This window comes from Dermacentor silvarum, chromosome 4 (genome assembly GCF_013339745.2).
Source record: "Dermacentor silvarum isolate Dsil-2018 chromosome 4, BIME_Dsil_1.4, whole genome shotgun sequence".
Taxonomy (NCBI): Eukaryota; Metazoa; Arthropoda; class Arachnida; order Ixodida; family Ixodidae; genus Dermacentor; species Dermacentor silvarum.
The window spans coordinates 16,428,033-16,455,659 of NC_051157.2; the positions used below are offsets into that span (position 1 = coordinate 16,428,033).

A 27,627-nucleotide genomic window follows, 5' to 3' on the forward strand; every position below is an offset into this window, starting at 1 on the left:
GGTAAAACAAACGAGTTCAAAGGTGTTCACATGTTCGCGGGCATGTGTGACTGGAATACTAGCACAATACCAGAGTGTTATTAGTCCCTGGTAACGGGACTCTGGTATGATGCGACCAGCAGTTGGTTTTATGCAGCATGCTGCGGACCTCGTTAGTATCGAAGCTCCGGACAAATAACTGAAATGAATCGACGCAAAAAAGCTGATATTTAGATAGAGAGATATAGATAAGTTTTCGCATACAGCAGCGGTGCTGACTTTAGGAGCTAAATGATGGTTCGCCATTACGTTTTCTCAGAACAGCCTAATTAAATGCTATGATCATATTATCACCAATTACCAGAAGCAGTGTACTTGTTGCGTAGCTAACGAAAGTAAAGACCATTTTACGCAAGGATAACTGACCCAGCCTGCATTAGGCAACACAAGTGAATTAGCCTTATGCAAACTTGGACGCAACAAACAATATTCTGTATGTACAGAGGTCAACACACTTGTCTAGAACGCACTCCTGACGACAAAAGCAGCTGCCAAAGTATGAGCCGACCAGCAGGGTCGAGCGGAAACAAGGCATCTCGTAGCCGTGCATGTTCACAAGCAGCCGGTTTCGTGCCACGTATTATTGCTAACGTAACCAGCACAGTCCGGAGCACGCGCCATGCGCGTTCTAAATAGACAAGCGTCTTGACCTTCGTACAAGCGAGGAACATTCGCTCCACTTATCTGTATGCATGGACCACCAAACCAGCCTAAATCTAGACCTCTTCGAGTTACCTGTGTGACTTCACTAAGCAAACAATTATGCTACTTGAAGCGTGCATAACGGCTGCGATAACCGGCCTCAACGCGTTGAGGCCAGGAGGGGAGCGGGATGAGTATGAAGGAAAACGCGTAGGCGGGGCCTGCCGAGATCTCGAGTCCTTGGAAAACGGAGCGGACGAAGAGCGGTATACTCGAGGAGGAAAAAGACTGAGTCAGCGAGCATTTAAAACAAACAAACACCGGACCACCGTAGCAAGGCGCGACCGTCGCGGGTGGTCTCGCACCCCGTCGCGCGATAGGCTTTTCGACTCATGCGGGGCGAAGAAGGAAACGAAAGAGCCCGTCAGCAACGAACCGCTCCTCGCGACTCTGCGATGTCGGCCGCGAATTGGAGAAGGTATATCCACTCTGAAGAGATTTACGCCCGTTGCTCGTGATTCTTCACGACGTGCTCTCAGCGATGCGACAGCGAGACTTGCATTCAGGGCGGTTGTCCCGTTTCTGTCGCGCTGCCTGACGTGTTGATAGCCCCGGCACCATACCGCACACAGGCGTCGCAGAAAGGCGGTCGAGTGAAGGAGGAGTTTGATCGACAGATAGTTGTGTCAACGTCGTCATCTCGAGCGTGCTGGCGGTGTCCCCCCACACCCGCGTTGCTTGTTACGAGAGACGCGAAGATCGATCGTGAAAGAGGTCGTCTGACGTCATCTAATCTGCCTGGGATTTCTTGGGTCTGTTGTATACAGACGAGTGGCGGCGGCGGCGGTGCTGTCGGGAGTGTCGGGGACGGGATGTAGTTTCTTTTTCACGGGGAATCTTCATCGAGACTGTACGTTGACGTTGAAATAGCAGCGGCGGCGGCAGCAGCTTCGGAAACTCTAGATGGAAGGGGCTCGAAGGAATGGAGGCGGTTCATCGACCTTCGTCCTCCTCTATCTCGCGAAGCGACGAAATGCAAGAAAAAGTAGAGGAAATAGCGAGGGCGGTCTAACGGGAGAGGCTCTGGGACGCCCACGCACGCACGTACTACACTACACAGCCTCGCACGCGCAGGCACGGACAGACGGGTGGTCTCCGCTGGCTGGTGATGCCGCGCCGGAGCCCGGTCGCTTTGCTGGCGTTTTACGGCTCTGTCTCTGGACTCCTCCTCATCTTTTGTTTTTCTACTCCTTTTGAGCAGGAAACAGAGGAGAACAACAACAATACGAGCGGGAGAAGTACAAGTGGTGGGAGGAAGGGATGAAGAGACTCCTCTTACCCGTGACGACGATCAAGATATACGCGAGTCATTACCGAGCGAAGCGGCGTTGCCTGCTTCGAGCGACAAAAAGGCCTATCTCATGAAAGGGGGCCACGGTTTTCTTATGTCGGCACTGGTGGCGCGTGCTGTTTGGCGCCAGCTGTGACGACGACGCCTCTCGAGGCATGTATAAGGACGCGAAGAGGTCACGCAGATGCTGAGCCAGGCGCGAGCCTTTTCCGATCTTGCTCGGTTTTAATGGTCTTTGTCGTTCCGCGCACACCTTTTACGGGCTCCGTTTTAGTCGAAGGCGTCGTCGTCGTCGTCGCTGCAGCATCCCCCTACCGCTTTGCTGCTGTTCTCTCCGGTCGAGCGTCTCGCAGGAGTAGGCACTCGTCTCTCGCCGACCCCATGTAGGCCTCGGGCGTCGTAGTAAAGACGGCGGTTTATGAAGCCGCCTCGCTTGACGAGGGAGCGTGCACGAGCGCGAGCATAACGAGTATGCAAATCCATTGACTCGACTGGAAAGGGCGGCTTCCTCTTCTCTGCACGTACCGGTAGTGAGAGCTGGCGCAATAACTTGCCCCTGAACTCCTCCTGCGCTTTTCTTGCTTATTTCTCTCTTTTTTTTTCTCGCTGAGGTTACTTTAAGTCGACCCCCGGTAGTACAGATGTTGGATGCGTTAAGGCGGCAGCGGCCGTCGCGACGTTTCCTTCTAACGTGACTCGCGTTCCTCGTGGGCGACGACGACAGTTAGTTTTCTTGGAAAGGCGTCGCGTGAAATGTTGATGGCTTTGCAGCAATGCACCGAGTGTATGGTATTCACTCCTAGAGCGATATTTTGGCCGTGAGAATATAAAAGTGGGCGTACACAAACAACGCTACCAACAAGCATGCACGTACGTGGTTTCCTTTCGTCTCTCTCTCTCTCTCTCTTCTTTCTTTTTCTTGACTAAACGTGCGTATCGTAAACTAAGCGCTTTGCCAGGATTTTGCGCTGCAGCGAACGGATGTAAATCGAAGCTTGCTGCACTACGAAATATTGGCGTGAAAAGCTGAAAGACCATTCAGACGGAAATGCGCTGAATTGTTTTGATGGTGTCGTGTTTGAAGCTTCAGGGTGCTTACTAACTGGCGCGGCGAGGTGCAGTGTTTGTGAAAAGGCCGGAACGCACAGCGTTTACGTATGAAGCCGGATCTCTGGTTGATCGTTGTTCTGGGGCTTCTTTGGTTCCTATCCAGAACTGGCGCTTCAGGGAAACTTTATTTCATGGCCAAAGCTATGATGCACAAATGTTGATCTTCTTCTAGCCTTCCGAAATGCCATCTACATACACTTGATCCCTCCCTAAAGATATATGTGCCATGAAAACGTTTCCCGCTCTGAGGCGACATTGTTGCGCCGCCTCTGGCTTGGAGTGGCAATTACAAAGGATTACTCGTTCTGCATCGAAATGGGTGTGACTCGTAACTTGTGGAACAACAAAAGCTATTCAACACATTTTGTGCCATTGTCCCAGCTACGACGTCGAGCGTGAACCTCTGCAGACAGAATTAAAACCGCTGGACGCTAAACCATTTTCGCAAATGAAGATCCTTGGACCACGGCCGCGCCCGTCGTAGGCACAGAAAGAGAGGAAAGCGTTATTGCAGTGCTTCAAGTCAACAGGTCTCTGCGACCGTTTGTAGAGTCGGTGCACACCTTAAAATGTGCGTGAAACTGCGCTCTCTCTCTCTCTCTCTTTTTGTCACTATATTCCCTTTCGTCAGTGCACGGTAGCAAACCGGACGTGCGTCTGGTTAACCTCCCTGCATTTCCTCCCTTCTGTTTTTTTCTCTGTTTCTCTCTGCAACTGATCTTTGCGAGAGATCGTGTCACTTGCGTAGTTGCTTCGGCTGTTTTGATTGACGAATACTGTCTTTTGCAGTTCATTGCTAACATAATGAGCATGGAAATATGGCTTCCCCACATAGAAGTGGGAAGAACTTCACCATATGGAATAACTAACGTGTAGTATTGTGCACCGTCTGTACACGCGGTGCGCTCACGCATGCACTCACTCAATCACTATTTCTGTCTCCCTCTCTGTTTATTTCTCTTTTAGAGCTCCCACGCAAGCATCGTGTGAATCTCTAAGCAAATGAACCTCCATCGTTTCCCGTCAAACGTTGACGGTGTCGTACAGTGGCGTAGTGGAAGCCCAATATTTAAACCTACGAGTCTTTCTCCCAGCGAAGCTGATAAATAAGCTCGCTCACACGCGCACGGACACTCACGCATACACACCATAATGGAGGCCGGCGCACAACTCACCAACTCTTCTTGACGTCTCTGTTAGGCTTTCCTGTCTGCCTGCGATCCGCCCATACCTCGTGCACGTCGTGCCGTTTGTCAACCCGTGGTGTCCGCGCCCTATGACCCGCACTTTCTCATCGTGGTCGCTGCGCCGAAAAGCTTTTTCCTCTATCTGGCTTATTGGGGTTGATCGGTCACTGGTCCAGGAAGAGAACACGTTGGACGCACAACACAGTTTTCTTGCTATTTGTGTCTGGTCACAGTAGGCAACCGCTTGTTTCGGAGGCGGATGAAACCGCTGGACACCTTGGACTAGGAGAGATTGGTGCTCGAGGCCACAAGGAAAACAAAGCTTGATGATGGGGATGACCCTTAAGGCCGTGGCACTTACCCACCCAGTGGGTTGGCTAAGGTTCGATGCATGGCTCTCATAAATGCACTAGAAAGCTTAACACAAAATAATAATATTGAAATGGATAAGAAAAATAAAAGCAATAAGAGAAATCTCTTTCTAAAACTCGTTTTGCTTTTTCCATGTATACAGTCAGACTGCGTATGGAGTTTCCGAAATCTTCAAACTACAGTATAAAAATTTGCGAGTCCATTTTAGCAGCTACGTATTTCAATAAGGTATGCATGTGCTCACGCGTAATTTCTCGTTATACGCAGGGGGCGGATCTTCGCAGCCACAGAATATGGTCAGTATTGGGAGGTTGAAATTTCCAGTTGCATGGCGGAACATGTGGTGTGCACATTGCCGTTGTATAGACGCCAAACTGACTCGACCAGGAAAATTAATTTTCACAGTCTCCATATACTGAAAGTCTCTCGGAACCGGTACAACGAGGAACGGGGTACGGTATGAGGATTTCTGGGTAATTTCTGGCTGCCTGCAGTGCCACTCGCCTTTGCGAGAACATTACTTTGTCCTCATAGGTTCTCGTTATTATGTCACCAAGCGGCATACGTGATCTCGAGATGTAGCTTCTTAATGTCCTCACCGGAGGCTCGATACCCGAAGGTCATTGCTGAAGTTTGTCCTTGAAAAGCTCGTCGTTCCCTGGTCTCTCGAAAGATGCGTGCCATGCATATGCGGCTATCAAAATGTCAACTTTGGTTTCTTCGTTATTTCGCTTGACGCCTTCATTATCCAGCGTGAATCCCAAATAAACCGATGGAGCCGACGCACGTCAACCTTCAAGTTATTTCCACGGTAGACACTGTGCGACAGAACGTACGCAATTCATTTGCTCTCCCCAGCCTTAGCGCGCTCTCTGTTTGCAATTTCGCGTGAGCTAGATAAGGCGACCCCCCTGAAAGCGTTCTCATGTCTACGAGCGACCACTGATCGCCGTAAATCAAAGCCAGAATGGCTTCCCCCTTTCTCTCTACTTCTCTTCTCTTCTTCCCAGTGGTCCACAAGAGGCGGCCAGAGGTTGTGCGGCCGTGTCTGTTCTCTTTACGTTGTTTTTCCTCTTCCTCTCCTTGCCCTCAATGCAGCCAGGTTTGCCGCACCGTGGTATAAGGATCCGACAATTTGTTTACATCCTGCAGGCTTCGGCGAGAAGAGAAAGCGGCTCCCGGGGTTTCGCTGCCGCTGCTGGTGGTACTGTTGGCGCACTCAGTCGCTTCGATGGTTTGCCGTAAACACCGCATGGCCGCCGCACGCTTCTAAGTTTGGCCGCCATCACAGTGGCGGGGTGATCTCCCGCCGTTCGCCCCCTTTGTCCTGAACCGTCTCGCCAGATTCCGGGGGTCGTTATACGCGCCCGCTCCTGAGTTCCCACCATAGCGCCGAGGAACGTGCGCTGTTCGCGCCAGATTTTAATCTGCGCCGCAAGCGCCGAGCGTCGTGATGCGAGCCACTGTTTATGGTTTCGGCGGCGCGCCCCGACTCTCTCCTATATCGCTTGTTTCGGGGATACGCTGCTTCTGTAGCTGCAGCCGGCCTGCGGTTAAGCAGTGCTGTCTTAATGGCGCGTTTTCAGGAGCGCCCCGAGAGTACCCGCTAGCGCATTTAAGATTTTCCTAAATGAGCGCATCCCTCGCGTAGCTTGCTGAAGATGCTTTGTTTGTGTCGGCGATTTCGGTTCTTGTACGCCGAGTAAGCCGCGAAAAAAAAAGTAGTAGTTTGAAAAACACGCTGCGTTGCTGCCTTCGCTGCAGAGCGTGCAGGCGTGCTTTAGCCTGGTCTTAGAGTTAGCGTTCAATTAAGGGTTCTTCATTAGGACCAACGGGGTGCCAGAAGATGGCGTGGGACTTTTTGAGCTGTTTATATGCGATGTCCCAATGACTATGTGAGTTTTCTTTTTTACATTTTGGCTTATACCTAGCTGCTTAGCCACAATCCTTGACATCGGGGGCTGTAACAGAGGCGCAAGAAATACAGAGAAAGAAAGAACGTGGTATCTTTACGCATCTGCCCAATCCTACGTCATGCCCCTTAAACATTTTGAATTATTTCTCCTCGGTTTATATGAAACAAGATGAGTATGCGCCAGCTTGATCGTCGTGCATGTCGTGAATACAGATGTGTACATCTGCAAAAGATCGAAAGGCATGCTAACAATCTCAACCAATTCGATCGTCACGCAAGAAGGCTTTTCCAGTTTACAAGATTGCGCTGTGGCCAAGCTTTACAGCTGTAACGCAACGTAAAGGATGCTTTCTGAGAGCACAGGCAGGTACTGCGGCAAAGTGTCACAACAGTGATGCGGCTTTTACAGTTCACTTTCTGAGTCCAACTGAAGTGATTCGTGAGGGCTTAAACAATAAATAAATAAATAAATAAATAAATAAATAAATAAATAAATAAATAAATAAATAAATAAATAAATAAATAAATAAATAATAAATAAATAAATAAATAAATAAATAAATAAATAAATAAATAAATAAATAAATAAATAAATAAATAAATAAATAAATAAATAAATAAATAAATAAATAAATAAATAAATAAATAAATAAACCTGCGCAATGTGCCTAATTTCACACTGAAGTGCTCGTGTGGCCATATATACTTCGGCACAAGTAACCGATCCCTTCTGTTGCCCGATGTGGTTCCAGCTCGGAGTGACACGCAGCGGCCCCGTGGCAGCGGCTCCTACCGGCAGCACGACGTCGTCCCGGTCCGGTGATGGCCGCAGCGGTGGAAGCAGCAGCTACGCCGACACCGTGCGGCTCCTGTACAGCGCCAGGGACGCCCGCGAGGCCAGGATACGGGAACCCCGCGTCACGCCTGTACTCTCGCAAGGTATACATCTACCGCATTGACTCGATCGCTAGCCGCACATCACTAGACGTAGGTCCTCGTTATGCCCCCGCTCTTACCAAAGGCATCATACAGTTTCTGTTTTTTTTTTTCTGTTGCAGCAGAGATACAAATCAAACTTGGGTATTTCGGCATAAATACAAAATACACATGTTCAGTTATTGTTGGCTCTGTATACTTTCTCTTGAGATTCAAATGAATATGACGCACCAATTTTCCAAGGGTGGTCAACTTTTCATGAATAGCTGTAACGGAACTTCCGTCGTTGTTGGCAGACGCCTGGATAAGTGAAAAGGCTTATAGCTGAACCAACTTGGAACGTATCCCCTATGTATATTTGGGGGCGTCCGGCGTCGCAGCGTTCATCTCCCACTACGCGATGGTCGTGCTGCAAGAAACAGTATTGGCCAGTGACATGTCGATACATTAAACTAAATGACGCATACACGTGTAACTACAGAACTATTACTTAATTATATTAATCAATGGCATGGAAACAATAAAAAAAAGACTGACACTTGAGCTAATTGTAGGTGCGTAAGCATGACCGAAAGTTGGTAAAAAAGAAATTGAAAAATGCACAAGTCACGTGATTAAGTAAAAGTGCGCTCAAAAGGCAATGCGCAACGGGGAAACATAATCCTTGGTTTCGCGTACTTGCTATGCGTGCTTCCGAGATGTGACGTTCGCGGCTTTTTCGAGAAACCTGTTAGCGCAAAACCTAAATTTATAGCACTTAGACATCCGTCCTCATTACGAAGAGCCCGAGTACACTTTCCTCGAGCGTTAATCGCCGGCGATGCTTTGATTCCGCGAGCCGTTTCGATGGGCACGATAATGCATTGCTCGGCTATAAGCCGGACGCATCGTATTACGAGTCATGCGCCAAATTCCGCCTGTACGTGACATGGATAAGAAGATATAGAGAATGCCTCCACTAAGAAGGGCAGAGTGATGAGTAACCTAGTGCGTTCGGCGATGTTTTCCAGCAGATAGTTTTGGCTGATAATCCTGTAGCACGCGGGGCCGCTCCTTCTCTTGCTTGCAACTCAATCACCAGGAGCCTGGCAGGCCGCGTTGCTCAAAAGGCGCTTACAAATATTACTTTTCTTTTTTGCCTGTAATCACATCTCGTCTGATATCGGGGGTTCTGTGCTGTTAAAGAGTTTTTAACTTGTTATGCGCTTTATTCATCATCGTGATAAAAGGCTGACGAGGTGAAGTCTTGCGCGAGGAGGCCGTTGCTACTTTTAAAATGTATATAAATACATATAGATACGATGGCTGACATGACAGTTATAGTTTTAAAGCGGCGCCTAAGAAGCGACAAACCAAGACAAGCAGGAGCATTATGTCGTTGGTGCGTGTCACGTTTTATCTTTTATCTTGGCAGGTCACCTACATCGCACTGTTGCTTTAATACGGACGTCTAACATGTCGCTAAGTTATCTCTTCTTGTGGCAGTATTGTGCGTCTAAGTGTCAGCAGTACGTGCTGTCGTACAGTTATATTTATTTCAGTTCTCAGAAACTTGTCGTCATAAGTATTTGTGTTCACTGGTTGCAACCTTAAAGAACAATCTGCTTTACAAAACGAATTGAAAACAAACACCCCATACTCGGAAGCAAAATAGGCCTGCTTTATTACATTTGCACGCAAGAAAAATTAGAGTCTTTCTGCTCATTTGCCTTGCAGGCGACTTAATGCCCTAAGAGCGCGTAAAAATTGGTCACCTTCCTCTGCCCGAATTTTAAACTACAAATTTCACGATGTCTTCTATAACCCGAACCGCCACTTGGGGTGAACTTACCCGCTTTCAGGGGCACAAAGTGACAACAATTACTGAGCATTGCACAGTGGCGCTAAAGTGAAGACCAATCTTGAACACTGCTTAAGCAAACATTCGCTCGGTTGTAATACTAGTGCTGCTAGGTCACGTAAAGAGACACATTGTTAGAGGAGCTACTTAGCGTAGTCATTGACTCGGGGCTGCTGAGACTGTCTTTTTTTTTTTTTCGCAAGTCGCAAGTTAGTTCTATTTTTCTCTTAGCAGTGAGAACTTCGCATTCGTTCTCAGCATATACGTTTGGGTTCTCAGACCTCGATTTTAACAAGCTGACGCCGGCTTAGCAAACTACAACGTCTGGGCCAACCGCTGTTACGAGACACGCTCGCCAGACGCTGGCCCGAGCTCGTTTTTTCCATCCATCACAACGCGTCTACTCTCGCCCCCGAGTGCCGCCAGTCTAACTCTGCTCTTCGGGCCGTGAAAAAACGAAAACGAAAGTATCATCGGCGCAGTTACAAGTGGCGTGGCATGCGGTTAAGGCGCTGTCAACATGTGCGGAACAATAATTTGCCAACTGCTAACGTGAGAGCAGCTGCTTTATAACTGCCGTGGCACAGACCTGGGATCCATTCTCCAACATCCTAACTCGACCATAACTGTCCTTACCGGCTTGTATACGCTCCCCTGCGTAGATGCAGAGCCCTCCGTGAGCTGTCACTGTTGACAAGGTCAAGGTAATAGGCTCGACACCGAAGTCTACCCTACAAACGAAAGAACGAGTGTGATGGCCCTTGAGCGATGAATATCGAAACAGGAGGACCGACATGGGCGTGGCATCATGGTAAGGAAAATGTAATAATTATCATCGTGGGTTACGCAAGGCGCTTAGGCGCTGAAAACGTGATTGGAACAGAGCTTTGCCAGCTGCTGACTTCAGGGCAGCTGTACCCATGCCTACAGGCAGCAGCGCAGGTACTGTTTGGTCCCCTCGGGTGAGTTGACAGACTTGACAAGGTCTAGGCGGAAGGGTTGGCAGTGAGATTGGCATGAGAGCGGGAGAACAATTGCGGTGGTTCTTCAGTAACGAAGGTTGGAGGAGAAAGAATTGATATGGTGTGTCATACGCAAACGGTCGTGGTGGTGAGCTTTGCTTTCATCGGCGCAACAGGGTGCCATGCGCAGTCTTGCGTGAAGAGCACGGCAGAGCACGTTTCATTGTTCTGTTGATTTCCAGATCGTGTATACATTGTATACATTTCGCATCTTATTTTCCTAACTTTCGGCTAGTTGCGCATGCCATCCAGACTACTGCTGCAAGATTGAACGTCTCGTCGGTTGTACAAGGTATAAATGCTCAACTCGTGAAACTGGATTATTGTTTACTTGTCATTTGTAAACAGTCAGAAACATTTGAAACCAGCCAAAAGCTAGCAAGCAGAACAGCTATATGCAAGCTGGTAAACAGACAATAAACCAGTTGAACTCGCGATTTGTTTTCGACAAGAGTGTACTTTGCTTTGTCAGTGATCACTTTGATGAGATAGGTGTGTAGGGTAGCGCAGATTATAAAGTGCGATGAATGTCTCGGTAACTCCGCTTCTTTCTGGAGTGCTATCAGCAAGAAATGAGTATACGCCTCGCGTTCATGATATCCTTAACGCATCTTGAGTGCTACGAACAATGTCACTTAAAACATATCTATAGCGTTGAATTTATACCTCTATGTTCCACGCTGTTGCAGTAAAGGCGTACACGCCCTAAATCTGTTCCTTGATGTCTTATTAGCTAGCCAAGATTAAGCAATGCCCCAGGCCCATCAATCACAGAGTCTGAGTAGCATACGCGGGAAGACGCGCGTGTAAGCGAAGATTTCGAAGCGACTGATAAGGCAACCTGATACCCCTGGCCTGAATTCAGCCAAAGTTCGTTTAACGAGAGCGAGATCTAGGTTATCAGCAAAATCCGGACGGCCATTCGTTCATTTCACGGGGTGCCAGCCCGTCTCACTGCGAATAGATAACAAAACAAAACAAAAATAAGAAAAGACGGACGTCGGCCGCTTTCCAACTGTTTTACGGCGGCTTTCAGCCAAACCGCGCGTACCCGAAGCAGAAGATGTAAACTGGTAGCAGCCAAGTGCGGGGAATCTACGAAGCCCGTTTTCGAAGTTGTCGACTTCGGCATCAAAGTTGGGAGAATGTACTTACGCGTCGGGAGAAACGAGATCGTATCGGAGCGGCTCGCCGTTTTTCTAAAAGAAAATAGCACGAATGACCGTAAAGCTAAATACAGTGCTGAAAGCGTTCTAACAAAGCGTGCCGCCTGCTTGCTTACAAAGCAAGAGCGAAAGAGAGCATATACTTATACTCCGCCACGGTATAAACTCTCTCCGCGCTGCACAAGCGCCGAGCCTGTCTAAACCAGCGGCCAACTCCCGTGGCGCGCATACGTTTGTAGTAACTCTCTACGACAGCCGCAGGATTCGATAAGCTGCACATGCCGTACAGATGGCGCTGTTACGTTCTTGTTTTCGTCTTCCAAGTAGTATTTTCTTTTGTTGTTCAGAGAACGAGGATATACTCCAACCTAAAACAGAACGCTGTCTTACGCGTTGAGCAAACTTCGCTTTGTTATCGTTGACCTCAGAAAAGTTTCGATCGAGTGAAGGAGTTGTTTCAGTATAGGAAGATCGAAGAACTCTATACGTACAATCTCTCGTATCTAACAGCGACGTGACTAGCAGCTCTGCTGCTTGCACTGTCGAAGTGAGCGGTGGACTTCCACTTTTCGTGCGATTCCACTTTTCGTGCTGAAACAAAGTCGTTTCGTGATGCTCCTTGGTGTCTTTCCTTTCCTTTTCACATTTTCCAAACACTTCACAATGTAAAGTGGCGAGGCTGCTTGTGGTAGACTAGAGAAATGACGCGCTCGCGACTCACCCGTGGGATCGAGTGCTTGCTTCCGTGTTCAACTTTCAAGAACTGCACTTTCAAGAACTGCACTTTCAGGAACTGCACTTTCAGGAACTGCACTTTCAGGAACTGCACTTTCAGGAACTGCACTTTCAGGAATTATCTCACTCCTCCAAAATGTCCGATCTCTATGGCATAGTGTACACGTATCCTTCATCATGGCGCACGGGAACTACACAATGTGCAGGTAAATAGAGGACAAGCAGCTTCGGCTACCGCTGGAAGGGTTGTCGTCACCCACTTCACCCGCCGTGGTTGCTCAGTGGCTAAGGTTTTGGGCTGCTAAGCACGAGGTCGCGGGATCGAATCCCGGACACGGCGGCCGCATTTCGATGCGGGCGAAATGCAGAAAACACCCGTGTACTTAGATTTAGGTGCACATTAAAGAACCCCACGTGGTCCAAATTATTCCGGAGCCCCCCACTACGGCACGTAATACCCCATAACTTAATTATTTCCACTTTCTTCCTATGGATAATTTCGCTTCCCGCGTCCCGACTGACTGGGAGAGTTTATCGTGCCTGACTGCTGTTGCCGTGTCTCACCACTTCAGAGCTGGAGGACGTCCGGAGCGCCAACGAGCACTTCCTGCGCATTCGGACGACGGCCCGGTGCCGGGTGCCCCGCACGCGTGTCGTGCACGTCAAAGAGTTCTACTCGGACCCGAGCAAGGAGTACCTGCCCCGGTGCACCATCCTGCACCGGTGCGGCGACGATTCCGGATGCTGCGACAGCGAGCAGTACCAGTGCGTGCCCCGAGCCGTGCAGGAGGTCACCCTGCACTTTTACGTGAGTGTGCGCCGCCTACATTCTACATTCGAAGCGAAAAGGAGTAGCCGGTGCCGCTTGAAGGCGCCAACATCTCCTAAATATCATGTAATAAAAGAAAATTAGAGTAATGTTTGTCTCTAAATGCCGAATTTGGCGTCATTTACATTATGGTGACGTCATGACATTGAGCAAAATTTGATGCAATAGGACTAGGAATAATGAAGTTACTCTTGAAAAAAATAAACAAAAGATCTGTGCGCGCTTCTGTCTAAGCTCGCATGTGACAGTCGCAGCAATAGCCGGAACGGAGCGATCTAATGTTTCAATACATCATGACGTATCCACCGTCGGGGGTACCGCAACCGAAACTGGTTTGTAGAAACAAGCATTATCGTGTTTTTACGAAAAGAAAAAAAAAAGGAAAGGCATACCACGTCGAGCTCTTGGTGGTCTAATTAAGTCGATGAACATGTTACTGTGTGCACATTCTAATGGATATAGGTAGGTTAGATGTAAGGTCGGCATGCCAAACACGGAAGTAGTAAGCTTATTAAAAGTAATTCCCTTCAGTTCTCAGAGATAAACAAAAAATGGTGATGGGCAAACTAATGCAGTGGAGTAACCAGTGCTCAACTACTGTAAAACTGAAATAAATAAATAAATAAATAAATAAATAAATAAATAAATAAATAAATAAATAAATAAATAAATAAATAAATAAATAATAAATAAATAATAAATAAATAAATAAATAAATAAATAAATAAATAAATACGAACGCTCCTTTCACAATGCCAGCATGCATTACAAGGCCAAATAAATGCTAGAGATTCTGAAAAAAAAAAGTTTTAGCTGCCATAAACTGCCGCGCAAAAACGTTTTTTGATCTTCTAGCTTTGTGCCTTCATGTACCTAACGAACGAAGTAAAACGCGAATGATAGCCTCTTCCTGCGAATGCGCAACTGGTTCACCGCCAATCAAAACCAAGAGAACAAAATGAGTTTTCAAATCTGAAACAGAGAACAAGTCAGTGAAATGTAAAAATAAAATAAATATTTTAATAATAATAATAATAATAATAATAATAATAATAATAATAATAATAATAATAATAATAATAATATAATAATAATAATAATAATAATAATAATAATAATAATAATAACGAAAGGAAACGACACTGTATTTGGCTTCATTGGTGTTGTGAATATGAGTGAATTAGCAAAGTTTCGAGAAGAGATGAGAAAGGAAATGCTTGAATTCAAATCTGCAATTGAGAGAGAACTACGGAAGGAAATAAGAGACCTAAAGAGCAGTGTGAGCTTTTTGAATGAAGAAGTCGAAAAATTAAAGGGAGAAAACATTGATCTTACGAGGGACAACAAGTCTCTAAGGAGCATCAATGAAAAGCTAACAACTGAGTGCGAATCTTTGAGAAAACAAATGTCTCATCAGGATCAGAGGATCACTGCCTCTGAACAATACTCTCGAAAATGTAACCTTGAGATTAAGGGAATACCCAAACTTGCTAATGAGGACCTTCCTAGTACCCTTCACGAGATTGGCGCACTGTTAAATGTTCCCATCTTGAAAGATGATGTTGAAAAGTGTCACCGCGTACCTGCAAAAAATGCCACTTCAATACCGAACATAGTAGTGCAATTCAAGAGCCGCTCCAAACGCGATTCGGTGCTTCAAAAAGCAAAGAAAACGCGCATCTCGACACAGGATCTTGGCCACTCCTCTAACACGCCTGTGTTCATCAATGAACACTTATGCCCAGTTTTAAAGCAACTTCTTGGCATGGCAATAGCTAAATATAAAACAGCAAACTGGAAGTTTGTGTGGACGAATGATGGGCGTATTCTTGCACGGAAAGATGAAAACTCGCATGTTCTGCACATTCGTGAAGCATGTGACATTGAAAAGATTGCTTAGAATCGCTATGCGCTGTTGTGGTGCATCTTTTCTTTCGCAATGGCGATATCATCTCGTGACGTCAATAATCTTGTAGCAAGGCGCTTTCGCGACAAACTGTGCTGCTTTCATTTAAACATTCGTTCAGCACGACACAAAGAAGATGAACTATCTGCTTTTCTTAATACCTTTTCTTTTACTTTTGACATTATAATGATCACGGAGACTTGGTATACTCTAGAAGACCAGGTTTACAGGCAAGATAATTATAACACTTACTTCCTCAATCGTACAGAGAAAAAAGGTGGTGGCCTTGCCGTGTTAATAAAGAACGGCATAGACTCTCAGATAGTACCAGAATTTTCTTTTATTAATTCTGACATTGAATGCCTAACTCTAAAGTCACGAAATTACGTTTACTCTGTCATATACAGACCACCTGATTCATCTGTAAATAATTTCACTAGTGTTCTTGAAAAATTATTCAATTACGTAAATGACAACAACTTAAGACTAATTCTTGGTGGTGACATTAACATCAACATACTGGAGTCTTCTCCCCTCGTAATTGAGTTTATGGCTACGGTTGTGTCAAATGGTTACGAGATAGTAACAGATACCCCCACACGTATCACACCAAATTCGGCAACTTTAATTGATGTTTTATTACCAACATAAACAAAGATAACGTAGAGTCAGGTGTATTGTGTTGCGATATGAGCGACCACCTAGCACTTTATTTTATTACAGACAGTGATACCAAAAAGCCCACGGAGCTACCGACTAGAACAGTTCAAGATATCACGCCTCTTACCTTAGCTGCTTTTAGCACAAGTCTTTCCCAAACAGATTGGAGTACAGTCTACCTTTCATTAACTGCAGATTTAGCCTACGAGACATTCATAGCTATCCTCAAACAAATTTATCTTAAGCATTTTAAAGAAAAGGTTGTAAAAAAATGCCGTAAAAATCGAAAACCATGGATAAATAATGAATGTTTAAAAATGATCAAAAAGAAAACGAAACTTTTTAGAAGGTTTTTAAAAACTAGAGACCTGTCAGACCTAAAAACATTTAAAGAATTCCGCAACAAAGTAAATGCGTTTATTAGGAAAGAAAAAAGAGATTATTTAAGTCAACAATTTAATCCAGACTGCTGCAATGAGAGTGCAAACATCTGGAGGAAGCTTAATACGTTACTTCACAGGACACCTATTTGCTCAGGAATTACGGAAATAAAAATAGATGGCCAGATTGTTAAAGATCTAGAGCTTGCCGAAAAATTTAACCACTTTCTCATAAACGTTGTAAAGCCAACGCAAAAATTACAGCCAACGCTAACTCGTGCAGAGACGACAGAAACAAACAGCATCTTTTTAGAACCAACCGACGATCAAGAAATAGCCTTAACGTTCTCTGCGCTAAAGAACACCAGCGCGCATGACATAGACGGTTTTCAGATATCTCCGATCAAGCATGTAATCCATATTATAGCTCCTGTGCTCACTCACATTTATAACCTGTGTTTATCGACAGGCTGTTTTCCAAAACAAATGCAAACGTCTGTTGTCACCGTGTTATATAAAAAAGGAGACAGAAATGACCTTACGAACTACCGACCCATTTCTATATTACCGATATTTTCAAAAGGCTTTGAAACAATTATTTTTAAGAGAGTCATAAACTTTTGCACCAAATTTCACATAATAACAAAATCACAGTATGGTTTCATGAAAGGCAGGTCGACTGAGACTGCTTTACTAGCCCAAAAAGAAATAATTCTAAAATCTTTTGAAGATAAGAAACTCTGCATTGGAATCTTTGTAGATTTTTCCAGGGCCTTTGATCGTCTCTGTCATTACACTTTAATTGAAAAACTAGAAATGTATGGTATTCGCGGCATCCCACTTTCACTCTTGAAATCATACCTCAAGTGCCGATCGCAATGTGTAAAAATTAACAATTACTTCTCTTCTCTTCAGCCGATAACCACTGGGGTACCACAGGGTAGCATTTTAGGGCCGCTGCTTTTTAACCTGTACATCAACGATATTGTAAAAATTAGTGATAAACCTAAATATATAATCTATGCCGATGACACTAGCATTTTCTTCACTGGTACAGATATGGGTGCATTGACTACACTTATCAACACTACATTAGAGAGCCTAAATGCATGGAGTGAGCAAAATTCATTAGTCATTAACGCATCCAAAACAAAAGCTGTAATTTTTCACTCGCGGATGCAGATTACTTCTCCAGGTGATGCCTTACGCTTAGGTAGTGCGACGATTGAAATTGTAGACACGGTTAAAACTTTAGGAGTGTTTTTTAATTGTAGAATGTCATGGGAACCACAAATTAGTAAGTTAATAACTAATATTTCCAAATGTGTAGGTATACTTGCACGACTGCGTTCCTTGCTTCCAGTTTCCGTTAAGATAACACTTTATAACAGCTTGTTTTTATCGCATGTCAGTTATTGTTTTCTGGTATGGGGAAGCACAACAGCAACGAACATTAATAGGCTATACAAACTACAGAAAAAAACGATTAGGCACATTGCTAATGTTGACTATTATGCGCACACGCGTGAATTATTTAAACGGTTTAACATTATTCCAATTCATCAGCTTTACGAGTATTACCTAGCAATAAGATATAAAAAATCCCTGCTCAATAGCAATCGCGCTTTTTTGGATATTTTTCAACTATAACCATACATTATCCCATACCCTACTCGTCACCAACAACACTGGATCATTCCATTCTGCAGAACACACCTCGGCCGACAAATGCTTCGCTTCACTGTTCCTGTTTTATTAAACAAATTAATTCAAAAAAGAATAAAAATTGAAGAATGTGGCGCACGTGCTATTAGGGAAGCACTTTTATCATGAAATCAACGCAATATTATTTATCACTAATAAAACTTTCAGCGTATATTGCAATTTGTCTTCATGTATTGTACTGTGTAATTTAACCGTAAAGGAATCTATGTATCTATATTTTCAGTTCGTGATGAATCTATGTGTATTACAAGTTGTAAAATATTAACCCTTTCTTGCTATGAATGAATTTTTGTGCGTCTGTCCTCAATGCTTTCCATGTATCAGGGAGGCTCGGGTTCCCCTCAAGTGACTAATGTCACTTTTATTCCGAGCCTGCCCTCATCCTTGAGATGAAAATAAACTGATTTGATTTGATTTGATTTGATTGTCGGGTTGTCTGACCAGACTATGGATGCCTGTCCGTGTCAGAGGATAGCTTCTATGATTTTTTGGTGTCATAGAGCTTTCACGAATAACGACGATGTTGGGCTGGTCCTGTGCCAGAAAGATTAGAAAACCCCCCGGAAATATTTGGGCAGGACTTGCGCAAGCCTAAGAAAATGTCAACTCTTTCCTCTTGTTAACCTGCCTTTACTCTCTCTTACCGCATCAGCACCCGCACCAACCATATGTCCTGGCATTCACTTCAAACCACATCACTTACTACACGATTTGTTCGCGCTTCAAATAACCGCCGTCATCTCACGCGGCGCGCAGACGATCCACCTGCAGAACCAGAACGGCGGCGAGGTGGGCCTGCGCAACTCGGTGACCAAGCTGCTCTTCCCCAACCACACCGAGTGCGAGTGCCAGCCGGTGAACGACATCCCGCGAACAGCAGCGAGGCCCTCGCGAATCGCTCATCACTCGGGCGAGCACAACAAGGTGTCGCTGCACGCGCCTTCGTCGGAGGACGCCGACATGGCCGCCGGATCCGGCATGCACGAGGAACTGCCCTCGGGACCACTCAAGTGAGCATGGCCACGCTCGCCTTTTACTGCTGCCTCGCGAGAGAAGGGTGGTGACGGCGAGGGTGGGGAGAGCTACGCACAGAGTTCATGAATGTATCGCTGCAGAGCCTTTGCAGGAGACGCAACGGCGAGTGCGGGCAAGCCTTGTCGAAGGGCTAGCTGGAGGACAACACGACGAACTGAGTGCGTCAACGACGGGAAACGAGTTGTAAGAGCAGGAGAGAAGCGCATCTATCCTGTTCTTACACAGTCACACCCGCTTATAACAAACCTGGGTACAGCGAATTATGCTCTATATTGAACACCACGCACAAGTTACAAGGTAGATATACCTGGTAGCGAAGCTTCCATAGAAGCCCATACGTTCAAAACATGGCGGTTCATCGGCGGTTCATGGGGCTTAGCGCCATCTGTGTGAGGAGGGAACACTTCCGGCGGAAAAAAAATAATGTGATGTCATATCCGTTAAAAGCAGAAGTGACGTCACTTTGCTCTCAAAGGCGCGAAATTTGTTTTCGGAGGCCTGCCATTAGAGCTGTGTATTCAAATGCCCCGCCATACGACTCGATGGGCGTTCCGAGCTTTCAGCGCGAAAAACGATGCAGGAAAAGGTCAACCGCACGGTTGTCGAAATCGCATCCCTGCCCAGAACATACTTTCTTTGGAGGCCGACGAACGCTTTGGGCGTAGAGTGCTCTTCCTTTCGTCGTACGCCAAGCCCGTCGGCCAGCGCTGTCGCCCTGAAACAACTAAATTAAACAATTATCTGGTAGTCGCAACTTACTGCTTTTTACTGAATAGGTTAAGAAACAACGAAACTACCCACGTCACCAAATTTAGGCAAACGTCGGCAAGCAAAACAACACAACATATGAGGGGGGCGTATTGTAACAGGTGAACTTTACGAGCGCGCCTTTCTGCACACAAGAGCTGCATTGCATTGCAAGTGATAGCGGCGCTATCGGTGAGCTCTCTTACGGTGGGCGCTGAAAAAAAGATATTTATTGATAATGATCAAGTAAAACAGAACTGTTTCTTCTTTTCTCGCCATGCGTATATAAAACTGATTAGGATCCTTATTTTCATTGAATGAATCTAACTATGTTTCTCTTTATTTATAAAAGTTTTTTCTTTCCCAATGTTTGTTCCCTCCAAACATAGTCGCGCTTCAATCGCTGCTCCCATAACCACCCTTGCTGATGTCTCGGTGACAATTCGTTCTGAACCGCTTTTCGCCCGAAGCTTCGCGACCTATGTGAATCGACCTTGCAAGTTATTTTGCGATATTCAAAGCCATATTAATTACTAAAAAACGAGCTGTGCATTGCATATATCGCACTCGGAGCGTCTACAACCTGTGTCATAAAACCGCCCGCAGGTCCTTTTCTGCGGGCGGTTATGACATCAAGTTCGGTTTTATGCTTGACATCAAGTTCGGTCGTAACCGGGTAGGATGCGATACGCCGCATAACGCGACAGAGAGCTATGTCCTATCGAATTGCTGGGCTGCTTACACATGCTGCTGCGAGGAAGGTCACTAGGGGGTGTTTAAGAACTGTATCACGAAGCTTTGTTCTACCCGTGTATAACAATCTCATCATGAACGTTCGTTATACCTGGGTTCGGATATATTGAAATACTGGATATATCGAACCACAATTTTTCTTCTTTTCAGATTCACATTTTAGATTCAGATTTTATCATATTAATGTGATACATTTTAACAGTTACAAAATAAGTAGCGCGATAGGGTGTCCCTAAGTTAAAAACTATGCAGGGAACACCCTATAGGGCAACTTATTCTGTAACTGTTAGCGCATGAACCAGTTCGTTATAACCGGGCTTGGATGTGTCTCTTGTCCCGTCGACAGCGCGGCTCGTCACGTTTAACGAACGCTATCCCAGCTTAAAACTATCATGGAGGAGTGCGTGGCTTTTAATATCACTTATATTGATACATTGTGGGAAATCTGGTGTGCACCTGTTTGTCTCGTTTTCCTTTTTTTTTCTTAGAAGCAACCATTGGAACTTTTTATTCGTCTCGTTGTCAACCAAGAACATGCAAGTATTTCTGACTGTCAATTGATCTGCCCCTCCACAGCGACTTGACTTGGCCAGTGACTGCACCTCTACCGGTTCTACCAAGAACTGTTGTCGAACTTTTGGCCACACGCAGCCCATTTCCACTGAGTTGTTAAACATAGAAAACAAATCAGCATTGTCTATTCTCACATCTATTCAAACTAGCTTCAACACAAGCCTTACTCAATTATAATAAATAATCATTTCGGTAGCGATACTTCATCCAGTAAGTGCACAGCGGCAATGCGCGTGTAAAGAAGAGGCAGGTGCCAGACTCTTGCAGGACGCGATGCCGAATACTACAGCCGATACGTCAAAAATATCGCTAACTAATTTTTGGAGACCCTTGCTTTCGCCATCTTAGGTGGCTGACATAGAATCTTTATGACTGTGCTGCCAAACGTTCACTGTTGATAGTTCGTCTGTAAACACGGGAGGGATTAGTCAGACGTTTGCACAGAGTTCACCTATGCCACGAGTGCCAACGACGAAATGATGACAATGACAACTGAGCGTCAGCACTTAATGACAGAAAATACTGTGGAATAAGCAACACAGGGTTGAAAATTGTGTGGCGTCTCTTTAAAGCGGTCGTTGCTTTAGCGAAAATACCAGTTCATAGTTTCCCGTGCTTTTGTCGTCACTATTGAGAGGACAAAAAAGAGAGAAAGCAACAACTGTATTTAACCCAAGTAACAGTGTGTCTTCATGTCTGCCGTGTTGTTCAGCGAACGCGGCCAGCGCTCGGTCGTGAAAAGTGCTTAGAAGCCGGCTTGAAGAAAGGGTGACGCAACAGCCACTTCCGCGCCCATTTGGGTATACCTGCCAGACCTTCAACGAAAGCAGTCATTCCCTCAGTCGCTTCCTCCGCGCTGCCAACGCTGTTGGCATCAGTATAACAAATCAGAAAAACAGATAAGTGCGCCTATTTGCTTCACAGTGAGTCTCTCGTCAAGAACGCTGCTTGCCCGTTTCGCGTTATTTATTACTTACGAGAGCGAGCAGGATCGGCAACAGTAAGGACGACAAATCCGGGCCGTCTTCTACAATAACAAACGCCCTTTGCCGAACGATCTTCGTTCACTCCGAACAGCTGTGGCGTTCGTTACTCGCAGCGTGTATTCCTCTGGCCGCTGTAATCGACTCCTCCGCGTGACCGAAATGAGAAACGGAAACGGGCAGGTGGAGGCTCCTGCGAACACGGCCCCTCGATTTCGAAACGACTGGCGAAAGCAAGAGGAAGGAAGAAAGGCATTAGCTGTGGCCCGCGCAATCCTACGCCGCGTCGCGTCAGCGCTCTATACCCGAGGCACTGGGTGCGACCTTTCCGTTTTCGCGGTCATCTGCTCGTCGCCCACCGATGGGCGCTTAATAAATAGGCCTCAATTACACCGACTAATGCGCCCCCGTGAAGGGTGCCCTCTGCTTGTTAACCCCCCTTCCCCCCGACTTCCTTTTGGCTTCTGTCTTGTTCGCCTGCTAGCCTTGCTCCGCTATGGCACGTTGCTCCCAGGCGCGGCGGTGGTCATGGCTTCGCATTGTCTCGCCGGCCGAGGCACGCGCTCGTTCCGCGCATGCATGCCAACACATGCAGGCAGGGGCACGAGCCGCATCTCGTGGTGCGGGAGGTGCTTTCGATCAGCGTGCGGCGCGGCGGACGCGGGTCGTTGCACCGCAGATTGCTCGTGTCCTAACGGTTCCCAACTCTATTTTCCCAAACAGGGGTGGCCCACCGAATTTAGAACGGCCACTTAGGGGGTCTCCTCCGCCCCCAGCCTCCCTCCCTCCCCCCGAACTGCTGCTTTTGCTGGGCGCACCACCACCGCCACTGCCGCCGCCGCACAACAACAGCAACCACAACAACTCCGGGCAACCGCAAAAGAGGCATCACCGATTAGGTATTCTGGGCGAGGCTCGACCGCGAAGGAAGAGCCGAGCGGTGCGGGGGTGAGTTTGAGGCCGGATGGCTGGCTGCTGCGACAAGATAGATGGCGTCAATATGATCGGGACCGTGCATCTTCTCGCGGCTTTTTTCGGAAGGACTGCGGTTCCGGGCGCCGCGCGCGGGACGGGTCGGGCCTGTTGTGGTGGCGGCCCGCGGCTCGGCGCTTGCTTGTCTTCCTGTACGCGTGGGGGCATCGAATTAGGAGGAAAGTAGTAACCGCCGTGACACTTGGGCTGCGGAATAACATATTGTACAGTTCTCTTCCCGGTGTCGGCGCCTTGCTGGGAACCCCGCGACTGTCACGGAACAAAGAGGTGTCGCAGTGGCTCCGCCAATTTTTGCTCTAAGGAAACGGATGCCGTGTGTAGTAGCGTGTAGGGTGGCAGTTTGTCGCAAGGGGCATTGAACGCGCTTGGAGGTCTGTATCTAATAGGTTATTAAGCTTTCGCATCGTAATTTAAAATCAGCGAACGGGTAACATTCAGCAGGATTATTGCAACTTAAGCAGCCTATTGCTTGTGAATAGGCGTCTTCTATCAGCTGAAAACGCTTACGGATAAACAACAAAAACAAACAATTCTCGCGGAGCGACTGCTTGCCGTGCGCTATAGTAGTAATTCTTTACAGTTTGCATGCACAGAATGCTCAGCTCACAGAATACTTTTTATTGATTGATATTTATTGCTATTTATTGATATTTTATTGCTATAGGTAGCTTGTAGTAATGTATATTCGCCTGTAACCGGCGTAGCCAGGGGGTGGCACACCAGGCACGTACCCCCCCCCCCCCCCCTTAAGCCCCCAAACCCTCCCCGAAATTGATCTGTTATATGCGGCCTACCTAGTTACCCTCCCCTTACCTCCCCCTCTTTGCTCCCTGTCAAGTGCGAGTCCCCCACACCCCCCGAAATTTAACAGTTAGTATGCGGCTTGCCTAGCTCCTCTCCCCTCTTTCTCCCCCGCTGCGCTCCCGGTCAAGTGCGCGTTTCGCCCCCCATCCCCCTCTAGCCCCCCCCCCCCCCCTAAAAAAAAAAATTAAATTTGATGCTACGTCGCTGCCAGTGCGTAATTCGAAACGGAATAGACAAGAGCGCGATTGAACGTGGGATGTGCATGCCTCTGGCCGTTTACCAACACAGACACGTCCCGCTGCATCATGACACAGCGGTTTTCGTTGCCTGCGCGTCCTCGGAGTTCCCGCGAACCCGCGCTCACTTGGCCGTGAAGCCTACCGTCCGCTGAGTCATCCCATGCACTAGCCTTGCGCGCTTCAGTCTACGTCACAGTGACATAGCTAAAAAACCACTGCGTCACTGCGTCATTCCACGACTTAGCGTGCTTTCGGCTTGGTGAACAGCCACAGGCGTACACAGCTGAAGCTCCGGCACGTGATCGCGTGCTCCGCTTCGTATTCCTGATGACATTTACCCACCCCAGGGGCTAAATGTCATAACTTCAGGAGCAAGGAAAAAAGTGACGGGAATATTATTTGTAACGAAATATTTCGCTCGATTTACGTTAACTTGCACTGAACAACCGACACTGTAGCTTGCGCGTGTATGCAGCAAACGGCGTTGTTCGTGGTGGTGGCGGTGGTGATGGTGGTGGTGATGGTGGTGGATGCGTAAAATTAACGATTTGTGAAATCGCCTTTTCACGAAAGGGACACTAAGGACACTTTGATTGGTGGATTACACTCCTGGAATACCTAATAGATCTGTGTTACCGTTAGCGCGATTTTCGAAAGTTGAGAACGTGAACATTGGCCTTCATTTTTGTTGGTTAGTAACCAACGACAAATTTATTTTCCTTTTCCCGCCGGAGAAACACAAGTAAGAGTTTCAATGGAGTATTCTACCAGTCTAAGCTGACTTAGTGCTTCTGTTTACTCTCGTTATTCATAGCCAATTTGCACACCTCCAAATTGCCTTTTATTCGATTAGAGATCTGCGAGTCATCTGGAATTCTTTCTCCACACAGGTGCCATAACTGTCCTGAACCATTCTCACGGAGATTGTACGAAGACGGGCGCTGCAGCTGCGACTGTTTCGAGAAGCAAAAGCGCTGCCTGAAGATCAAGAGGGGGCGGGAACCGCTCGGAGACCTGGCCCGAAGGCATGTGAAACGTTTCTTTGGTTATTGCGCTATGAATCCCCGTAAAGCTGGAACACTATGCAGTTTTTTTTCTGCTACCCTTCGAGAAGCCGGTGGTCACTAAATGCATGCAGTAGAATCGGTGAAGGGTATTTCGTAATTCGTTGCTCAGGCCGGAAACAGGCACAAAGGTCGATGCCCTCCTACATTTCCAACATGCTTGCTCATAATAATACGAAGTTGATAAAAATAAGTGCAATTCTTTAAACGTTGCGCACTGTTCGAATGTGCTGCATTGGCAGACTGCTGCGAACACACACGCACTGATACACACGGGCACCCACGCGCCCACACAGGCGGAAACAAAGAAAGAGCGAAAGAAGAGACACGGCAGCCACGTACACGCTCGCACATGCGCACGAAAGGCCTTAGCTCCCCGCCTCATCCTGTACTGCGAAGCTTGGAGAATTACAATTAAAGCTTCATCTTCTTCCCTTCGGCCCGTCTGCTGCGCAGTGCATCAAAGTCTGCCAAACTTAGTCTGGTATATCTCCTCGCTGCTTTGCCTTGATGTGTTAGTTGCAAGGTGGACAAACCGAACTTGCAGTTCATATGCAACACGGTAGCTGCGGTAGGGTTTATTGTCTGCAATAATCCCTACAGCGCCAGAGAATGGTGGAGTTTAACGGGGCACTCGTCTGGAATTCCATTGAGTATGTCGTCAGAATCTCCAGAAAGTTTTTGCCTCATGTGAAAAGTCCTTGTTAATTGCGTAATGCTCGTCTTAATGTGTTTGTTGTTATTTTAAGGTCTTCATTTTCGTTGTTTACGATGATGATGAACATGATAATGATGTTATTTCCACTGTTTAACTTCACCGGTATTGCTGCTACAAGAAGTGCAGCTGTGTGACATTGACCCGACTCCATTCATGATGGGTATGGGGTCGTACGCTGCCTTGACATTGAACTGTAATGCTGTTTTGTGTAATAAATAAACAGTGCAGCAAAGACGTAACTCGCGACAGATCTGCCCTTGCCTCGCTACGGCGGGCCCCTGGGAGCGGATTCGGAGCCACGCTCACAGTCGTCGGGTAGCGCGCGCCCTCTGTTTGTGTGCTTTGGCATGATGGAAGAGGCAGATCCTTATCGTGGCCAGCGGCGACAGACAGTTGTATATTTGTGATGCCGGAAGGGGGCAACGCCTCACGAAGCCTAACCGCGCTCATCTAAAGCTCCTCCTCAAAGGCGTCCAGTGTCGTTGCTTCAGAGCTGGCGGTTTGAACAGTGCAGCTGTTTCGGCGCTGCTGCTGGCAGAGCCAGGGCTTGCGGAGGGTGCAAGGAACTCTTCTACATTACTAACGAGTTTGGTGTCGTTGACACGAGCTGCTAACAGCTGTTGTATAGAGTCGACAAACTTCACGTTAAGCTGCGCACGGCGCTTCCTTTGCGGCGTACCGGTGCTTCTTGCCCGACGCTTGTGCTGTGAAAGTTCTTGCTTTGACTGGATCAAGTGTGTGTGAGTACGCTGAGTCAGGCGGCGTAACATTGAAATACTCTGACTTGTTGCGGTGACTCAGCGCGGATTGTATGAGTGAGGAGGTAGAAATTGAGAAACAAGATTGCGAAGGCATTTTGGCTTTTTCTCTGTAATAAATCGAGTAGTATTCAGTGCGAGGTCTCTTTTGAAGATTGCTTATGCGGTCAGAAAAAAATAGGGGCGCATTATGAGTACAATAACTTAAATTTAAGGTTACTAATGTTTGCCCTATTGAGCTCGTTCCTTATGCTTTAATTGACGAAAGACGAAAGTAACGTGTAAGCAGAAATACGTGAAGGATCCCTAATATTTTCTGTCAGTGGAAAGCCGAGACATGAAAAGGGGAAAAAATCCTTAATCCCTCTCCATATGTTACTTCACAGTTTCGAAGGTTACTTAATGGTTACGCATACGAATAGTTGACGAAGACTGTGCTAGCGCGAATGATAGAATTTCGCTTGTTTTGCTGTGCGACCACATTGGTAGACTAAGCTGCATTTAAATATATATACAGTAGACTTCCGCTAATTCGACTCTTGTCAATTCGATTTTTTCGTTAATTCGATCCCGACCGGCGTCCATGCATTTCTGTGGGCACAAAATTTTGTTATTTCGATCCTAAAATTGGCCTTCAGATAATTCGAACATGAGCAGACCCCTGCAGCGACCCCAATAGCGATCGCTTTAGTGGCAGCGTCTGTCTCGGCGGAGTTAAGGGGACAGTGAATACGTTAAACACACGTCATCTCCAGTCGAAAACGCCTATTTTCGGCCTGGCCTTGGAAGCACAAGTACAGCGCATAAGGTCTGATTACGGTATTTACTAGATTCTAACACGCCCTTTTTTTCTTTTCTTTTTTTTTTCGAGAAAATTGGGCCGTAAATTGCCTGCGCGGTGAAATCGGATACAATACCAAAACCGTCATCGCGAGGTTCGTCTGCTTGACCGCATAACACAGGATCGCCCAATAACACAGGATCGCCCAATAAAGAATCAGTTTCATCATTCACAGTTTTGGCACTGTTTTCGTCACCGTCACTACTACGTGACAAAATATACCGGGCGTTCAAAATAAAGCTTTAAGGAAATGTGAAAAATCGCCTGTGGCAGGTAGCATAGTTCTTATCGTTGAGCTGGTTTA

General features: G+C 46.7%; 1 protein-coding gene across 1 annotated transcript in view; it reads left to right on the forward strand.

The window, feature by feature from the left end:
• Positions 1–27,627, forward strand: part of LOC119449525 (uncharacterized) — a 123,823-nt gene that overhangs the window by 93,698 nt on the left and 2,498 nt on the right. The window contains exons 2-5 of the mRNA XM_037712712.2: positions 7,369–7,555; positions 12,888–13,123; positions 18,572–18,825; positions 24,833–24,967. Of these exons, the coding sequence (XP_037568640.1) occupies positions 7,369–7,555; positions 12,888–13,123; positions 18,572–18,825; positions 24,833–24,967 (812 nt within the window). The remainder of the gene's footprint in view (positions 1–7,368; positions 7,556–12,887; positions 13,124–18,571; positions 18,826–24,832; positions 24,968–27,627) is intronic.